General features: G+C 43.4%; 1 protein-coding gene across 1 annotated transcript in view; it reads left to right on the top strand.

The window, feature by feature from the left end:
• The window catches only part of LOC311045134 (retinal-specific phospholipid-transporting ATPase ABCA4-like), a gene marked incomplete at both ends in the record, with an annotated part of 110,528 nt that overhangs the window by 19,497 nt on the left and 71,501 nt on the right, over nt 1-19,530 (top strand). Inside the window, 6 exon segments of the mRNA XM_084056944.1 lie at nt 2,485-2,601; nt 3,210-3,407; nt 8,749-8,954; nt 10,624-10,800; nt 16,546-16,768; nt 18,789-19,010. Of these exon segments, the coding sequence (XP_083913070.1) occupies nt 2,485-2,601; nt 3,210-3,407; nt 8,749-8,954; nt 10,624-10,800; nt 16,546-16,768; nt 18,789-19,010 (1,143 nt within the window).

The following is a 19,530-nucleotide window of genomic DNA, read 5'->3' as shown; positions in this document are numbered from 1 at the left end:
CTCTGTCTCTCTCTCTCTCTCTCTCTCTCTCTCTCTCTCTCTCTCTCTCTCTCTCTCTCTCTCTCTCTCTCTCTCTCTCTCTCTCTCTCTCTCTCTCTCTCTCTCTCTCTCCACATGCCCCCCACCCTTCTCAGGAATGAGCTGACTAGAAAACTGAAGTGGACGGTGGGGAGGGTGTGTGTGTGTGTGTGTGTTTGTGTGTGTGTGTGTGTGTGTGTGTGTGTGTGTGTGTGTGTGTGTGTGTGTGTGTGTGTGTGTGTGTGTGTGTGAGTGAGTGAGTGAGTGAGTGAGTGAGTGAGTGAGTGAGTGAGTGAGTGAGTGAGTGAGTGAGTGAGTGAGTGAGTGAGTGAGTGAGTGAGTGAGTGAGTGAGTGAGTGAGTGAGTGGGTGGGTGGGTGGGGGGGAGGGAGGGATAGGAGGGATAGGAGGAAGAGGAGGGGCAGAACTCAGGGCTAAACTAAATGAGTGGGCGCAGCACACTCACACAAGAGCAGAAACAGAGCGTCTTGTCCCGTTCACCACATGCTGACGGAAAACACATGTGAGGAGGAGGATTCCCCTGTTGATGAGACTCTCACTAAGAGTCACACTTGGAAATAATGACCTTATCGGTGACACCCCCCACTTGATAGGTGACCGGCTCACACAAGAGTTAACCACCTAAACCCTACAGTGTACGTCTCTGTAGCCGATGTATATGTTAAAGTGCTCAATTGTGGCCCACAGTCGCTTCTTTTGGGCTGGTTTTCCGAGACCTGGTTGCTTGTTTCTCTCACAGAATATGGCAACACCGATCTTCTCATGGCACTCTTCTAGTGCGTGAAGTGTGTCTGAGGTCACACGTCCCCCTGTCACCCTCGCGTCCCCAGAGATTGTCTCTGTGTGTCTCCGATATTATATCATCCGTGCTCCTCTCAGGAGGATAACCATGTATCTCATAAAGACAGAACACAAAGGGGACCGCCCACTCAAAAACAACAGCAAAACAAAACAAGTCTCTCACAAAGGAACAAGGAACGAGGAAGTTATTTTATTATTTTGTGGCGTGGCTTTGTAGGTGTCTATAGAGAGTATTTCTGGGTTTGTCTGGAGCTAATCTCGCAAACCGCTGGACACATCAGTTCCATATTTCTTGTGCACACTGCCAGCAGCAACTTAGTACCTATTAACTACAATATTTTCCCCCACGTTTTAGACTTTTTGAAACATGTAACTTTAACCCATTAAGACCTGAGGCCGCGGACCTCCATCTCAAAATATTTAGTTCCAGGGACCCCCTAGCCTCGATCTCGATCTCTTATTGTTTAGTTTTGCTAAAAAATAAAAGCCTGGAGCAGTGCGTCGGTGTACCCGATATAGGAAGTGTTTTATTTCCCCAACCAACCAGAGTGCAGTGGGCGTCGCTCGTAATGTTGTGTTGACGGGGCGGGGGCTGACGGACAGATCGGTGAACCAATGGGATCACACGGATTCTCTCGCCGGAGATGTTAAACACGCCCCTTTAGCTCAGAAAACAGGAGCGCTGCGGCAGCCTAGGGACCCCCAGATCGAAGCAAAGATTTGAGTTACAAATGTTCACGATTTAAAGAAAATAGCAGATCTACAAGCTTGTAGCGTGGCACTCGGTGCCGCGCTATGAGCTTGTAGATCTGCTATTTTTGAATAGCCAAAGAAATCTAAAATGACACAGATGCGTCCCAGGTCGTAATGGGTTATTGTGGGTCATGGAAGAATAGCGTTGCGGATACAAGTGGCCGAAATTAGTTTTCTCACACGGGTGACTGACGTCTCCCTTGGGCATAGGGTGAGAAGTTCAGTCACCCAGGCGGGAGTATAGCCACAGCTCCTTCATGTGGAAAGGAGACAGTTAAGGTGGTTTGGGCATATACTGTAGTGCGGATGCTTCCTGAGCATCTCCTACAGAGGTCCTCTGGCCTACAGAGGCCCTGGGGCAGACCAAGGACCAGATGTGGGGATTTTTATCTCCATGCTGGCCTCGTGGACGCCTCGCGATCCCCCTCAGGATGAAGTGGTTAATGTTACCCTGGAAAGGGAAGTCTGGAACTCTCTCTGCTAGAACTCTTGCCCCTGTGACCTGACTCCAGATAAGCGGTTGAAGATGAAGATAATGTTTTCATGTCAATGGGGCTCTGATTGGGCTGATACCTTGCACATACAAAAGAAACAATGGAGCCACACCATTCCCATGTGGATCCCAAAATCCACATGATTCCATTTATTATATACGACGTGTTTCTGTTGATGTATTCAACTGCAAATCAGGATCTGTTTTGTCTTGAGTGAATCTGTTTGTATTCATTTGTGTGTGTGTTTGTGTGTGTGTGTGTGTGTGTGTGTGTGTGTGTGTGTGTGTGTGTGTGTGTGTGTGTGTGTGTGTGTGTGTGTGTGTGTGTGTGTGTGTGTGTGTGTGTGTGTGTGTGTGTGTGTGCGCGTGTGCGTGTGCGTGCGTGTGTGCGCGTTGCAGGCCAACACTACATTTGAGGAGCTGGAGAGACTACAGAACATGTTGAAGGCATGGGAGGAGGTGGGACCTCAGCTCTGGACGTTCTTCCACAGCAGTGTCCAGATGAACATGATCAGGGTATGATGTGCACACACACACACACACACACACACACACACACACACACACACACACACACACACACACACACACACACACACACACACACACACACACACACACACAGTCATTTCACCATGCTCACAGTAGAGTATCGAAGTCCTGAGGTCACTCCGTTATCCCCTGAGTCACAGACAATGTTTTTCTATTGAAAATACCATAGGGTCATCTTAACATTGCATCGTATAAGAACTCCAAAGAGTTCCAAAAATAAACAAATCAGCCCGAAGATTCAGTCAGGCATGATGTGACCATGTGTTGTTTATGACATTGAGTTACATTTGATAACTGTCTGTGTTTGGAGAAAATGTATTTATTTTCTGACTATTTGGATAAACCAGTACTTTTTCACCGTGCTTCAGTGAAATCAACGGGCTCATTTGTTTCTTTCATGCCACGAGGCTATTGAGACTCTATGGTGTTTTCAATGGAAAAAAATAAGTGTTACCCGGGATTTCACAGAATAATTGAACAGTCCATATCTGAGACACAGAGCACAGACAGAAATGTCCCCCAACTATTTTCTTTTTTGTTTTATATTCCACATTCCACAATTGCCCCTGCAGGACACCTTGAGAAACCCCACAGTGATGGACTTCTTAGACGAGCGAATGGAGGACTCTGGGTTCAACACCAAACACATCCTCAACTTCTTACACAACGGCCCAGATGTGCACAGGGCACCAGATATGCCCAACTTCGACTGGAGAAACATCTTCAACCTGACCGACCAGATGATTCGCACGATCAACCAGTACGGAGAGGTATGTCCGTCTTTTGATTCTCTATCAATTATACACACCTCATTAAGTCTTGAATTATTGGAGATTTTTTTGGTTTTGTCGCATTCCTGAGCCATAATTTGATGACCGGGTCCGACCGAGTCTCCAACCGGAGCCTCCACTGGTCATCAAATGCGACAAAAAACAAAAAAATCTCCATGAATTCAAGGCTTCGTGAGGTTTGTAATTTGTAATTCTTTTTGGGTGAACTACTGCTTTAAGTATTCTTTTATTGGTTTTGATGAGATTTGGAGCTTCTGGTCCGTACGTACGGGTCACTTTTTACAGTGAGATTAACAAATGTGGGTCGTGACCGAAAGAACAAGATCGCAGATACAAGTGGCCGAAAGGAGGGTGTCTGTCTGGCATCTCCCTTAGGGATAGATAGGGTGATAACCTCGGTCATCCATGAGAGACTTGGAGTAGAGCCGCTGCCCCTTTGTATATCGAAATGAGCCACTTGAGTCGGTTCAGGCATCTGAGAGGATGCCTCCTGCATGGTCACCTCCCCAGGGAGGTTTTCAGGGGACTTCCAGCTGGAGAGAAGCCACGGGGACAGGCTGAGGATGGGGAATTACCTGGCTAATGTGAACATGCAGGCAAAAGGAAGTCTGCGGTTCTCTGGTGGAACTGCTACCTCTGCGGCCCGACTTCAGATAAGCGATTGAAGATGGATGGATGAATGTGTCAAATGGTTGACCCGTTAGATGAGCGTGTTTGTGACCGGAAGGTTGCCGGTCCGATCCCCTGCATCGGCAGGAAAAGTCTGAGGGACCAGTGACACTCACTGCTCCCTCAATAACCCACTCTTTAAGGGGCATTGAGCAAGGCACGTACTGTAACTCCCAGTGGAGCAGCTCAGTGGCTAACAGTATAAAATTGCGGTTGTACCGGGCAGCTCCCAGGTGTGAATGTGTGAGAGTGTGAAGCAGGAAAAGTTGCTGAAAAAAATTGCTTGAATTTGTGCTCAGCAAACGTATCCTCACTATCCTGGATAAATAACGTCACAATGTGTTTTGCAGAGACGTGCTGGGCCCCTAATTCAGCCTGGGAATCTCAGATAGAGAGGCCCGTAAGGTGCGTGTCCGAAGGCAGCGCCCCGGAAAATGTTTGCCTCCGGCCGTGCGGTGAGGTACCAAATACTAACCGATGAGCGGTATATTTTTATTTACCGTATAATAAAAATAAACAGTTTTATTATTTATAATAAACATATACAATGAAAAATTTGCAATAATTATAAAATATTGGAGGTAATGTGGGTTTGCCTGGAATGGAGCGTCCGTTCTGGAATTGTCACAAATTTCCCAGTGGCCAGCACGTCCCTGGTGTTTTGTAAAAGCGGACCCTCAGTCGTGCAGACAGGGAGCATCGGTCTTCCATGCTCCCAGCAGACGGCAGCCAGGGATCCCCTGGAGATGGAGCGAGCCACTTAGCACAGCCCCACAGAAGCTCTCGTTCCCGTCCAGCTGGCTGAAAGGCCGAGAGGACAAGCCCGTTGTCAGCCCCCTCTCGGGCTGCCTTTGTGGGACCCCGTGATAAAGTGGAGGGTGGGTGGGAGCGGGGGCCACCCCCCCCTATGAGCGTAATGTTGTTTTTTTTAGTGTCTGGCCTCACATAGAAACGGACCCCCACGCCGGCCAGATAAAAGAAGGCAAATCACCCTTATCCATCCTTCATCCCCTCCTTCATCTCCACCCCGTAATCGATTTGAATAGGGGAGAAATGGGGGTGGGATGAGGGTTCGGTAGAAAGCCCTATCGGGTTGGTGCTACCGTCTCAATTTGGTCTTTGTCCAGCAGGCCCCGAAATGAAGCCTTGTGGTTTGTGCCGCCCAACAAGCCCAAGTGATTTGGCCAATTAGATACAGCTGTCAGATAGCATTTGGCCATGGGACGGGCCGGCACAGTTACCGACTGGGTCGTCTCACTCTGTCAGGGGTGTGTTTCTCACACTGAAAGACCATTTGGAACATGTGTATCGTGAGATACAAACCCCTCATCTCTCTGGCTTGTGTGTGAGCGTTATTGTATGGTGATGAATGTATAGTCCCTATATATGGGGATGAATGGAAGGCAGACTTGAGCGTTCCTTTGAGGGCTCATTGAGGGCATTGTACAGTAATGTGAATGGAGACATTAGACACGCTTTACATCCAGCGAGGGAGGGAGGGAGGGAGGGGCCTACGCAGCGGAGGAGCCGTTCCCGCAGCAGTGTGCACGTGCATGCATGCGCGCGTATGCATGCATGTGCGTGCAGTGGTGGAAAGTAACTAAGTACATTTACTTAAGTGCTGTACTTAAGTACGATTTTGAGGTAATTGTACTTTACTTGAGTATTTCCAATTTTACTTTTACTTCTACTCCACTCCATCTCAGAGGCAAATATTGTACTTTTACTTCAATACAATTATTTGAAAACTTGAGTTACTAGTTACTTTCCAGATATAAATCATTGCATTATAAAACATAACATAACCACTTTAGCCCTATTTTATACATAGGCTATTTGAAAATAGCCGATCTACAAGCTCTCAACGCGTGGCATCGTGACGCGTTGTGAGCTATTTTCAAACATTTTAGTACTTGTACTTTTGGTACTTTAAGTACATTTTGAATTCTGGACTTTTACTTGTAACAGAGTACTTCTATATTGCAGTATTGGTACTTTTACTTAAGTAAAGAATTTGAGTACTTTTTCCACCACTGTGTGCGTGCCTGCGTGGATTATTTATGTGCAAGAGTGTGTGAGTGGCCGGGTGCATGCGTGTGTGTGTGTGTGTGTGTGTGTGTGTGTGTGCGCGTGTTTGTGTGTGTGTGTGTGTGTGCGCGCGCGTGTGCGCGCGCGTTTGCGTAGTCTCCACCGAACACATTGCAGGTCTGATTTTCCCATGTCTGTGCAGCCGGTGAATGAGGGTTTCTGTCAGGATTGAGGGGCCGCGTTGGAGTTGAATTCCCGTCACACTCATATTATTATCTGCCCACTCTGGGCTATATGCTTGTCAATTGATTCTAAATTGGGTAAATGCCACATGCTCTTCTTAGGTTTGTGTGGTAAGAAAACGATGATCAAAGAGTAGCATTGTAGCCAGCAGCCAGGGCAGGAATTTCAAGGAGGCCGTGACCGCCGTGCCCCCCCCCCCTCCTCATTTTGGCCGTATGCCCTTCAAAATAAAGTATATGCCCTGAGAGGCCACAGTGGCCTTGATGCCCCACTGCCAGTGCTCTAGCTGATTTCACCATTTTATACTCTGCCTCTTTCCTGTTCCTCTTTCCGTATTTGCACACAACTTTTGTTGCGATTCTGCATTCTTATTGGGCAACATCAAGTGAAAAGCTGCACATGCACATAACTGGGTTAAACTTTTGAGGCTGGCTATTTATGATATGACAATAAGTTATTGATTTAAATCTAGTACCGGCCAACCAGGACACTTAACCCATTAAAACCGGGAATCTGTGTCATTTTAGATTTTTGCGTTGGCTATACAAAAGTAGCAGATATTCAAGCTCACAGCGTGGCACGAGCTTGTAGATCTGCTATTTTTGAAAAATCGTGAACATTTGTACAAATCTTTCGATGTAGCCTATTTATTTTAAAAAGCAAACATTTTTTACTCTAATCTTTGCTTCTGGGGGTCCCTGGAACAAAAACATTTTCAGATGGGGGTCTGCGGCCAAATACATAATTTCGGGGGTCCTTGACATGAAAAAGTTTGAGAACCAATGAAAACTGTTAGGATTTATAAGACATTTGTTGAATCGGTTCTTAATGAGTTAATGGAAGTCATCGTGATGAGCAAAGCTGTGACTGAGTGAACTTCTGTCCATCATTGAGCACCTCCTCCTCATCAAGTCACAGATTACATTATAAAGCAAGAGGCAGTGCCAAAAATGGTGGGCGCTGGAGCTGGCATCAACAAAACATGGATGAAAACATTCATCCATATGGTCCAATGAACCCCAAAACATACGCTGAACTCTCCCTGACTCCCCGTCTTCAAACGAGTCCAGGAAACTCTAATTACTGAACGTGTACAGTATGAACTTTTGACTCAGGAGTTTGTACAAATATGGTAATTGTGTTACTTTTTTTTTTTACATTTTCCATGTACATATCCTAAACCCATAAGTTAAGTTCATTAAATGCATACATTTATTCAGTGGACTTAAAAATCTTTGTTTTATTTGTACTAAAAAAATGGACAACACCAAAGGCCAGGCGGCCTTTTTTCCCCTAAAAAACGATGAAATGTTTGCTAAGCCTAGACGTTGAAACAACGTCATTTCAACAGCTGTATAGAGACGGGCTATATATAGACGGTCTATATATAGATGCTTAAAAAAACAGCTAATCAATGTCTCTAAGCTAAGCCTAGACGTTGAAAAACCTTTCACTGATGGACCAGTTATAACCCGGTTTTAGACAGACGTCTAATAGCCGAGTATGGCTCACTGGGAGACAACAATGAAGCAAGCTACGGTCAGGGTGTGTCTGTTGATGGTTTAGTGGTTCTGTTGATCACTTCCAGATCCACTGGATATGCCACAAGAAAAAACAAGGTCATGCACACAAACCAGTGACTCAGTGACACTGCATAGTATACCACTGGTTCTCAAAGTGGGCTCCACGGACCCCTAGGGGTCCTCGAGGGACCCGATGGAACCCCAGAAAAATGTGTGGTAACACTTTCTATGACGGTCGCCTCTATAATGCTTTATAAGCTCATTTATAATGCATTATGATGTCCTTTTAAGGCATTATAATGCTTGTTATAAATGTTTATAATCATGTATAACAACTAATAACCACATTTATAACTAAATGTAGCATAAAAAACAGTTCAACCCCGGCTTTAACCCTGTATACATAATGAAAATAGCTTGCCTATTTAACAAAAATCTTGACATTTCTTTTGAACAATTTGGAATATTTGTGAAACGTTCTAGCAACAGAAATCTTGCATGGGGGTCCCTGGCAGGAATTATTTTCAAATGGGGGTCTGTGGCTGAATACATATACATTTTCCTTGCTATAACCACTGCTGTAAGATTATGCGCAATATGCAATATAACTTAAATGCTCTCTCTCTCTCTCTCGCTCTCTCTCTCTCTCTCTCTCTCTCTCTCTCTCTCTCTCTCTCTCTCTCTCTCTCTCTCTCTCTCTCTCTCTCTCTCTCCCTCTCTCTCTCTCTCTCTCTCTCTCTCTCTCTCTCTCTCTCTCTCTCTCTCTCTCTCTCTCTCTCTCTCTCTCTCTCTCCCTCCCTCCCTCCCTCTCTCTCTCTCTCTCTCTCTCTCTCTCTCTCTCTCTCTCTCTCTCTCAGTGTGTCAGCCTGGATAAGTTTGTGGCCCGCACGGACGAGTCTCAGATGACCCACGAGGCCTTGTACCTGCTGGAGGAGAACAAGTTCTGGGCCGGCCTGGTGTTCATGGACGTCTACCCCTGGACGGTCAAGGTGCCTCCGCACGTCAAGTACAAGATACGCATGGACATCGACGCCGTGGAACGCACCAACAAGATCAGAGACAGGTGGGTGGCAGTGGTGGAAGAAGCACTCAGATATTTTTACTTTAACCCATTAAGACCTGAAGCCGATTCTACAAAATGTCTTCTAAATCCCAACAGTATTCTAAAAAAACGTATGTTTCTATATCAGTGGTGCTCAAACTTTTTCATGTCAAAGACAACCAAAATGATACGTATTTGGCCACGGATCCCCATCAAGATTTTTCAAAAATAGCAGATCTACAAGCTCTTAGCACGGCCGCGCTATGAGCTTGTAGATCTGCTATTTTTGAAAAAAAGTGTAAAATATTTTTTTTAAGTGTAAAATAATGCTTTTTAGCTCAAATAAAAAAATGACCACAATATAAAATGTTCAAAATGTTACTTCAGTAAAAGTACAGAGGTATTGGCATCAAAATATATTTAAAGTACCAAAAGTAAAAGCACTAACATTTTTGAAAATACAGTAGCAGATCCACAAGCTCACAACGCGTCACGGCGCGTTGTGAGCTTGTAGAGCGCCTATTTTCAAATAGCCTAGGTAAATAGGTGCATTTATATAGCGCTTTTATCCAAAGCGCTTTACATAGATTGTGCATTACATTGTGATAAAATTTTTTTAGATAACAAAAAGTGTTGGACAGAGTGTGTCATGGCAACCTGCACATCAGATTTTCAGATTACGTGCAAAGTGGAAATTCTGTCCCTTAAGGGTGGCACACAAGGTTAAGGACATGGGGTCACCGATACAATGTCTGTGGGGCTCCTCCTGTGAGCAGCTTATTAGATGATGAGATAGATATCTTGTGTGCTAAGTTGACATTTTGGCCCTGAGGGTGGTGGAGCTGGATGCTCACATCAGCAGGGATCATTCTCCAGGGAGGTGCACAGCAAATTCCATTTAGTTTCCAAGATTGTTTGGGAGCAAACACGGACAGAAGGACAGATTGACCTGCCACTAGCAGGGCAAAAAATATATACCTGAAACACAAATTGGAACTGGAATAAAGTAATAGTTACTGGAATAGAGTGTGCAGATATACAGCATGTCTCAAACTTCACCATATTATCCAGCAAATACCTATTTTATCCGCAAACCAATCTTATCAAATGGCGGATTTACTGTAAATTTCGATGCCTGAAAATAATCCAAACATTTGAGTTAATGACCTGGTTCTGAAGTTTAGACTGCTCCCAATGTTATTGGCTCAATACCTGGCCTTTCTAGCGTGATACCTATAGCTCTTACATGTGTTGTTACTCACTGTGCCTTTGATCTCACAACCCTCCAGTGTGTCAATAACCCCAGGGCTGATCAAACAGCTTTGCACCTGGAACCAAAAGCACATATCTGTCTATGCAAGTGAATAATTGGATTTTATAGAAGGATTTGCTGCTGACACATTATCGGGAAAGCGTTTGGAGTGTGTGTGTGTGTGTGTGTGTGTGTGTGTGTGTGTGTGTGTGTGTGTGTGTGTGTGTGTGTGTGTGTGTGTGTGTGTGTGTGTGTGTGTGTGTGTGTGTGTGTGTGTGTGTGTGTGTGTGTGTGTGTGTGTGTGTGCGTGCGTGTGCGCGTGTGTGTGTGTGAGAGAGATGGTATTATATGCCTTTGTGATGATCGAGCAGAAAGTGCTAACCCAGAAGCATGTTGCTTGCCTTGATGGTCTCCTCTCCTCTCCTCTCCTTCTCTCAGGTACTGGGACCCAGGTCCCAGGGCAGACCCTCTGGAGGACGGGAGGTACATCTGGGGGGGCTTTGCCTACCTGCAGGACATGATAGAACATGGCATCATCAAGCTCCACACAGGCAACGACTGGCCACTAGGGGTCTACGTCCAGCAGATGCCATATCCATGTTATGTGGATGACCTGTGAGTAAACACACCCATATCATAGATCAGCGGTTCTCAAAGTGCGGTCCGGGACCCCCATCGGTCCCCTTGAGAGGGTTCCAAATGAACGCTCGAAATCAGTTTAATCACTTTAGTTTAGATTATTTGAAAAGTCATAACACATGTTAAAACAATTCGAGGACATGACACAATAACGTCCAGGACTTATTTTGATTGTGGTCCTCATACATACAACAAATACATACTTTAACCCTATATTACTTTGGCTATTTTATAAATAGTTAAAATGTATTATATAATGCAATAATACATCAGATTTATATAGCGCTTTTCTAAGTACTCAAAGTAACTTTGCATGGGAAAGAAGAAAGATAATGAAACTTTATTTGGTATTAGAATAAAATAAATTGTGACTCAAAGTTGAAACTATAAAAACAAGGGGGCGGGGGGTTAGCTGGTGAAAGCGAGTCAGAAGAGGTGGGTTTTGAAAGATGGAAGTGCATGTGGGGGAATCTTTCATGTGGTTTGGGAATGCGTTCCACAGCGAGGGATAGGGCAGCAACTGAAAATGTGACCCATGCTGGTTTGCCACTTATTGGTCCTAGGTGTTTTCCAGGAGGTTATAGCGTCACTAGACCTGAGGGAGTGGGAGGAGACAGGTTGGGGGGAGGTCGGGAGAGATCTAAGGCTGTTGAGGGTCTTATTGTAGCAGGTACTGGTGAGCAAGAGGGCAGTGGAGCTATACATATACTTAACCCATTAAGACCGCGGAAGCATCTGTGTCCTCTTAGATGTCTTTGGCTATTTTTTGAAAGATTGTCAAAATTTGTGCAAATCTTTGAATATATATATATATATATATATATTTTTTTTTTCCAAAGCGAGCATTTTTAACTCAAATCTTTGCATCTGGGGGTCCTTGGAACAAAACATTTTGAGATGGGGGTCCGCGGCCAAATACATATCTAAAAATATTTTCTAAATCCTAACAGTATGTTGCTATATCAGTGGTGCTCCAACCTTTCCAAATGCCAAAAGGATATTTATTTGGCTGCGGACCCCACCTCAAAATATGTTGTTCCAGGGACCCCCAGAAGATTGGAGTTAAAAATGTTTGCTTTAAACATATAGATTCAAAGATTTGCACACATTTTCCAAGATTAAAAAAAAAAGAGCAGATCTACAAGCCGCGCTATGTGCTTGTATATCTGCTATTTTTAAATAGCCAAACAAATCTTAATATGACATACTGTAGATGCGTTCCCGGTCTTAATGGATATAGGACGACTTGTGTCTACTTGGTCTGTGTCTCACAGGAGGGCTGTGGAATCCCGCCTACCGGTGACATCATCGGTTGGCAGGTTTGGTCATTTCAAACTAGATTTAAATTAGTATTTTGATGCGAGCAAAATGGCTTCAATTATTAGCATGCTAACTTTCCAGGAAGAGAAAGTCTGCAGTTTTTTAGTAGCTTGGATTCCCCAGCGATGAGGTCACTGGTAGGCGAGTTTCTGAACTGTCCACAGCCCTCCTCTGACACACAGACCAAGTAGATAAAAATGGTACCATATTATAATGAACATTAGTGAGGAGTCGGACCAATTATATGAAGATAGGTTGAAAATGAGTGAAGTCATCCTTTAGGTTCAATGAATGTCAACCTTTTTAATTTCACAGACCCCCCATGTGATGATCATTAATGCCACGGCCCCCCATTCGATACCATTTTTGGGACCCCAATCTACACTGTAAAATCCTCAGTGCTAATTTGACTTTGAGAGTTACTCTCAGAGTTACAGACCCATATAAGTGTCCTTTTGGACCCCCGGTGGTCCGCGGACCACACATTGAGAACCAGCACTTAAGTTTATTGAGGACTTTAGAGGTGATGCTGTGAAGGATGCTGTTTCAGTTGTCAAACCTGGACGCAATAAATGTGTCAATTAGTTTTTTGGCAGCGCAGAAGGACACAGAGGGCTGGAGGAGACAGGCAATATTACAGCTTTTGTGATCTTGTTTTTTACGTGGGGGAGGAAAGAGAGGGCGGAGACCTTTTAATAGAGCAGTGGTGGAAAAAGCACTCTCATTGTTTACTTAAGTAAAAGTATCAATACTGCAATGTAGAAACACTCTGTTACAACTGAAAGTCCGTTATTCAAAATGTACTTGAGTAAAAGTACAAAAGTATTGACATCAAAATAGTACCAAAAGTAAAGATACTCACTGTGCAGAATATCTCATTTCACAAGTTCAAAATGTATACAAAATCTTTTGAAAATAGCCGATCTACAAGCTCACAATTCGTCGCGCCGTGACGCATTGTGAGCATGTAGATTGGCTATTTTCAAATGGTTGAAATATATATAGTGCTGAAGTGGTAAGTGTGTTTCGTAGTAATAATCAAAATCTACAAAGTAACTAGTAACTAAAGTTTTCATATAATTGTGGTGGAGTAAAAATTACAATATTTTCCTCTGAGATGTAGTGGGGTAGAAGTAAAAGTATTGAACATTTTACATACTGAAGAAAGTAAAAATACCTCAAAATTGTACTTAAGTACAATACTTGAGTACATGTACTTAGTTACTTTACGCCACTGCAATAGAGCAGTTTGTGTGCTGTGTATGGAACGATTGGATGGGCTCGTAAACGTTATTAGAGTCCAGGTGTGACAGCTCGTTGTAGGGGTTTTAGAGAGGAAGGGGAAGTTGGAGATGGGACAGCAGTTATTGCAGTGTTGTTTGGGTCTATTAGGGTTTTTTTTATTTTCTTTTTTTTTATGACTTCACTTGGGTCCAGAATGCAGGTAGAGGTCTTCTTCATGCCAGCGATTTTAGACAGATGCTAGGTTCATTGTTTACCTGGTATTCTAGTTTCTTGAGGCCCTACACCAGGGGTCTTCAACCTTTTCAGGCCAAGGACCCCCTAGCTGAGAGAGAGATGAAGCAGGGACCCCCTTCTCTATATTGTATAAAATTGTGCTTCAGATTAAAGTTTTTTTTTACTTAGTCTGCTCTTTTTTCCCTATCACACAAAGATTTGGTGGACCCCCTATAGTAGCTCTGAGGACCCCCTAGGGGTCCCGGACCCCCTGTTGAAGACCCCTGCCCTACACTGTCTCTCTGCATTCTATGTACTGTATGTGATGAATTACCTTGCTTATTGTAAGTGGCTCTGGATGAGAGCGTCTGCAAGAAATGCCTAAATTGTCAATTGTAAACTGATTATGGAGGATGGGTCGGTTCTGCTTCCGATTTCAATCACTGTGTTTCAAACACCAATAAGACTTCATGTTGCTGCTGTTACAAATCCGGGGTTCAGACACAGAATCGAGGCGGGTTAGTTATGTTCAATAAAGTGTTTTATTGCTCCTGGTGCAGATAACATAAAAAGCTGTCATCGCTCACAGCCGTGTGTAAAAACATAAAACCATAAACTAACAACATAAAGCACCTTCTGGACACGAGTGGATGGACCCTTCTACACCGGCCACACCTGACCGCGCTGCCACAGTTTACTTAAGCCCTGTTTTATACCACATCGTATAACGGTGTCATGCGGCGGAAATAGCTCATCTACAACATGTCACAATGCGATGCGTTGGAGCTTGTAGCTGCTTTGTTTATGTTGTCGAGGTTTATTTTCAGCTTTTACATTTGAACAATATAAACTATTAATTGAATAATGGATTCAAGCCATTAAGACCGGGAACGCATCTGTGTAATTTAAGGTTTCTTTGGCTATTCAAAAATAGCAGATAGATACATAGCGTGGTAGATCTGCAAAAAAATGTATACATTGTGAACATTTGTGCAAATCTTTGAGTATATATATTTTTAAAGCGAAATGTTTGTACTCAAGTCTTTGGTTCTCAAAGTGGGACCCAGGGGTCCTTGGGTGGTTCTAGGGGGGTCCCCTGCAAAATGTGTTTACAGTATATAGCGTCACAATTGTTTTAACCACTTTAACCATATGTTATACTTTGGCGATTCAAAAATAGCAGATATACAAGCCCATAGCGCATCACTTTGTGCCACATTAGATGAGCTTGTAGATCTGCTAATTTTGGAAAATCGTGAAAAGTTGTGCAAATCTTTGAATATATATATATATATATATTTATATATATATATTTATATTTTTTTTTTTCCGAAAAGTTTTTTACTAAAAGCTTTGCTTCTGTTTTAGTTTGAGATGGAGGTCCTTGACATCAAAACGTTTTGAGAACCACTGATATAGCACAGGGGTTTTCAAAGGGTGGTCCGTGGACCACTGGTCGTCCGTGGAGGTATTGCTTGTGGTCCCTGATCATGCATTCAGTAATGTAGGTGAAGAACTTCACAGTCCCTTGTGAAGTTGTCAGGCAGAATTCACAGAGCTTACAGTAAAAGCACAATGTATTTTACCTTATGTTAGTTACTACGTATCTCTGTGACAGTAGTATTTTCATGCTGGCAATATTGAAGAATATGTACAGGGCAAGGTTCGAGCCAGAAAATGACATGAGACATAAGACTCCACTATAGCCAAGAAGAGATAGACATGGACCACCCGTAATCATGCCATTAGAAACAGTTCACTCAATGACCTGGTGACCTAAGATGACTCAGCAATGTAGTTTACAGCAGTTACTGGGAAGTAGGAGGTCAAGAACTTCCACAGAAAAGGGAAGAGAAGGGGAAGTGTACCTGATTGCCTTAGTCATCATTATTAGGAAATGTGTAAATGACATTACATTACATTAATGTAATGTAATGTCAGACGCTTTTAGCAGACGCTTTTATCCAAAGCGACTTACAATAAGTGCATTCAACATAGGTCGGGAACGAAACTACTAATCACCGTTTTAAGTGCATTATCTTCTAAAACAAGCAACTAAGAGTATACCTAGCGCTGAGGTAAAAGTGCAATATATCAGCTACCTACTAAATGTGTGTAGATACGTTCTGCAACCAGACAGGAGTTAGATCTACAGTACTGACCCTGGTACACCAGGGTGGTATCAGATACGTTCTGCAACCAACTCACAGACTGACTGCTGTTGAATGACCACCTGGCACCGTGTGCAGATTTCCCCAGGCCACGTCTTTTAACGCCGGGACCTGATGAGTGGGAATTCAATACAAAATGATGAATCACTCACTGCAGCTGGAAGAAGGGCGGAAGGCCGGTACCTGGGGAAGAGAGAGAGACACACAAACAAAATAAAGCACACAACACAGTGCAGTTACTGGGAAGTAGGAGGTCAAGAACTTCCACAGAAAAGGGAAGAGAAGGGGAAGTGTACCTGATTGCCTTAGTTATCATCATTATTAGGAAATGTGTAAATGTGTGTAGATACGTTCTGCAACCAGACAGGAGTTTGATCTACTGACCCCTGTCTGCTGCTCACTCATAACAGAATATCAGTTAATATGAGTTTAAGGCTGGATAAAGTAAGAGAAATTCTCACAAACACTCAATCACTCAAAAACGCTCTGTTCACTAGCATAATATCTCAGTCATTATTTAAGAACATGTGTCCATGGACAATATTGGTTGAGGAACAGTCTTCTAAAGGATTATGCGTATTTTAGTTCTTAAAACTATAATCATACAGTGTTATAAGCTGAGTATAATGCAAGTGTTACCAAAAACGGTAATCTTAGCCCATATCCCCACCCAACACAAGTGGTCCCCTGGTTGATTCTTAGTCGTCAGGGTAGTGGTCCCTGGTTCACAATCAGTTGAAAACCCCTGATATCTCTCTCTCTCCGTGGCCAGCTTCATGATCACCCTGAACCGCTGCTTCCCCATCTTCATGGTGCTGGCCTGGGTCTACTCGGTGTCCATGACGGTGAAGAGCATCGTGCTGGAGAAGGAGACGCGTCTCAAAGAGACCCTGAAGGCCATGGGGGTCACCAACGGGGTCATCTGGTACACCTGGTTCATCGACAGCTTCATCATGATGTCGGCCAGCACTGCCCTGCTCACCTCCATCATCATGGTGCGTTTACCTTCAACAATGACCTAGAGTTTTAGTTGAGGTTTTTATTGACTTTTAGTTTACAGTATGTTTGACTTTAGTTTTTATTTAGTATTACTTAAGTCTTAGTTTTAGTTTTTCAGGTATTACGAGGGAAGTCTTGAATTATAGAAGCTGAAAAGGGCAGGATGAAAGAATGCATGATATCAGAAATGATGGTGGAAAAACTAAAACAAACTTGATTTCACATGCATTTCCGTTTTGTTTGAGTTAGTTTTAATTTAGTTTAGTTTTCATTTCAGTTTCAGATAACAAAATATTTGTCCCACTTTGATTTTAGTTTTAGTTTAACATGTTAACTATAATAACCGTCTATAAACGTATCTGTAATCAGTGCTAAACTAAGTATATACTCAAGTAAATACAAAATGTATTCAAAAGTATAAATTACAAAGTACATTTTCAGAAAGTTTCAGAAATGTCACAACATTTTGAAAATAGCTGATCTACAAGCTCACGACGCGTCTGTGGTTAATTCGTCAAAAGTACAATATTTATATTTAAAGTGAAAGTCATCAGCTTGAAAAAAACAAAAAACAAACAAACAACTCCACAAAAGTACTTAAGTACAGTAATCAAGTAAATGTACTTAGTTAGTTACTGTCCACCACTGACTATAATAACCGTGAGGACAATGGGGAGGTAGACCAGGCGATGTGAGGGGGAAGGGGATAGTCACTGTGGATGGTGGGAGGAGAGGCAGATGACAGGATTAGGGAGGTGGGATAGGGAGGTGATGAGGGGAGGGGACAGAAATAGAGCAGTGGATTGTAGGGTGGAGGGAAGAGTCTCAGGAGGAGGTTGGAATGACATATTGGAGTTATGAGCTTCACTGTCTTGCAGTTTTTCAGTCTGAAATCTTCTCATGAGCAATAGTGCCCTCCAGTGGATAGTTTTGATACTAGCATGTATGGAGAGATTTTGCACACTGCAATTTTTTTTGCCATAAATTAACAGTATTTTACCATTGCCACATCCCCGAGAAAATAATCAACAATATATAATAGAAAGTAACCCATGGAAAAGGTTTTTTAAAATGTATTTATGGAATTATTTTGTCGTTGAAATTGTTTTTAATTGATGAAAATGTGTGATTCTTTTGTTTAAACTTTTGAAATAATCTATATATTTGTTTTTTATGTAGGAAACGAGAAAAGGGGATATTTACTTGCGACCCATAAACATTGGTCCGCGACCAAATCACCCTCCCTCCAGACAGGAGTTAGATCAACTGACCCTGGTACACCAGGGTGGTATTAGATACGTTTTATAAACCAACACGAATGACCAACTGGCACCGTGTGCAGATTTCCCCAGGCCAGGTCTTTTAACGCCAGGACCTGATGAGTGGGAATTCAATACAAAATGATGAATCACTCACTGCAGCTGGAAGGAGAGCGGAAGGCCGGTACCTGGGGAAGAGACACACAAACAAAATAAAACACCCAACGCTAGTGCCAGGGTTCGATTTGCAGGGAGGGTGATGTAGGGGAAAATCCATGCCTCTGATTTTGAAATCCCCTCTCTGGTAATTCCTTTTTAATGGCGTGTGGGAATATGCTTTAATTTCATCCCTGCTTCTGGGAAGAGTTTAACAATTACAAATTACAAAATGTAATTTAAAATTGCAAAATTTATGTTAACCCCATTAACAATTTTGTGCAAAATGTGTCAACATTTTCCAATTTCTTTTTTTAATCACATTTTTTTCGGGGCTTTTTCTGCCTTTATTGATAGGAAAGTAGACTGACAGGAAATGGGGAGAGAGGGAGGGGGGGGTGACACGCAGAAGGCCCGCGACGTCAAGCTGGATTACCAGCCTAGGTTCCCAGACGGTTACGCCAACCGTCCAGGCCAGATCTGCTACTTTTGCAATTTTGGGTGATGCTGCAGTTTCTTTGCGACAGCAACAATATAACGATCGTGGTTAACCCCCCCCCCCCCGTTCAATCGACTGTGTCTTTTGTCTCCCCCCCTTCAGGGTGGTAAGGTGCTGAACTACAGCAACTCCCTCCTGGTGTTCCTCTTCCTGCTGACGTTCACGGTGGCCACCATCATGCAGTGCTTCCTGATGAGCGTGTTCTTCAACAAGGCCAACCTGGCCGCCGCCTGCAGCGGCATCATCTACTTCACCCTCTACCTGCCCCACATCCTCTGCTTCAACTGGCAGGACCGCATCACCACGGACATGAAGCTAGCCGCCGTACGTCACGTACTTACAACTCTGTGTTTGTACTGTAGACCCAGGGGCCCTGTTTTCGCCCGTGCCTTATCCCTAAACTTCTTTGCCGTTTTTTACTATTTTTAAAAACATTTTCAAATACGGTAGTTCAAATAGCCAATCTACAAGCTCACAACATTTTGATGTAGCTCGGCTAGTTGAACTATTTGATTATTTGTTTTTAATAGTAATATCAGGTGACAAGAAGGTCAGTTGGCTTTCATGCATTGAAGGAGGCATGAGCTCGGCTCTGGGCTCCCCAGGCTGGTGGGGGGAGTGTAGCGCCCAGGATCACTTAGACAATTGGCACTGGGTGAAGAAGGGTTGCAAAATCGTGGGATAAAGAAAATTATAGAAAATATATATATAGTCAAAAATGGCAAAGAAGTTTAGGGATAATGAGTAAGGCACTGGCGAAAATAGGGCCCTAGTCTGGAATCCGGACTGCATATTATTCTTTTCCTCACTTGTCTTCGCTTCTCAGTCTGGCCATGGTCCTATT

Source organism: Gymnoscopelus microlampas, assembly GCF_963454915.1.
Source record: "Gymnoscopelus microlampas genome assembly, chromosome: 5".
NCBI classification, from domain to species: domain Eukaryota; kingdom Metazoa; phylum Chordata; class Actinopteri; order Myctophiformes; family Myctophidae; genus Gymnoscopelus; species Gymnoscopelus microlampas.
Note: the sequence above shows the minus strand (reverse complement) of the source record. Positions and strands in the feature narration are given on the sequence as shown.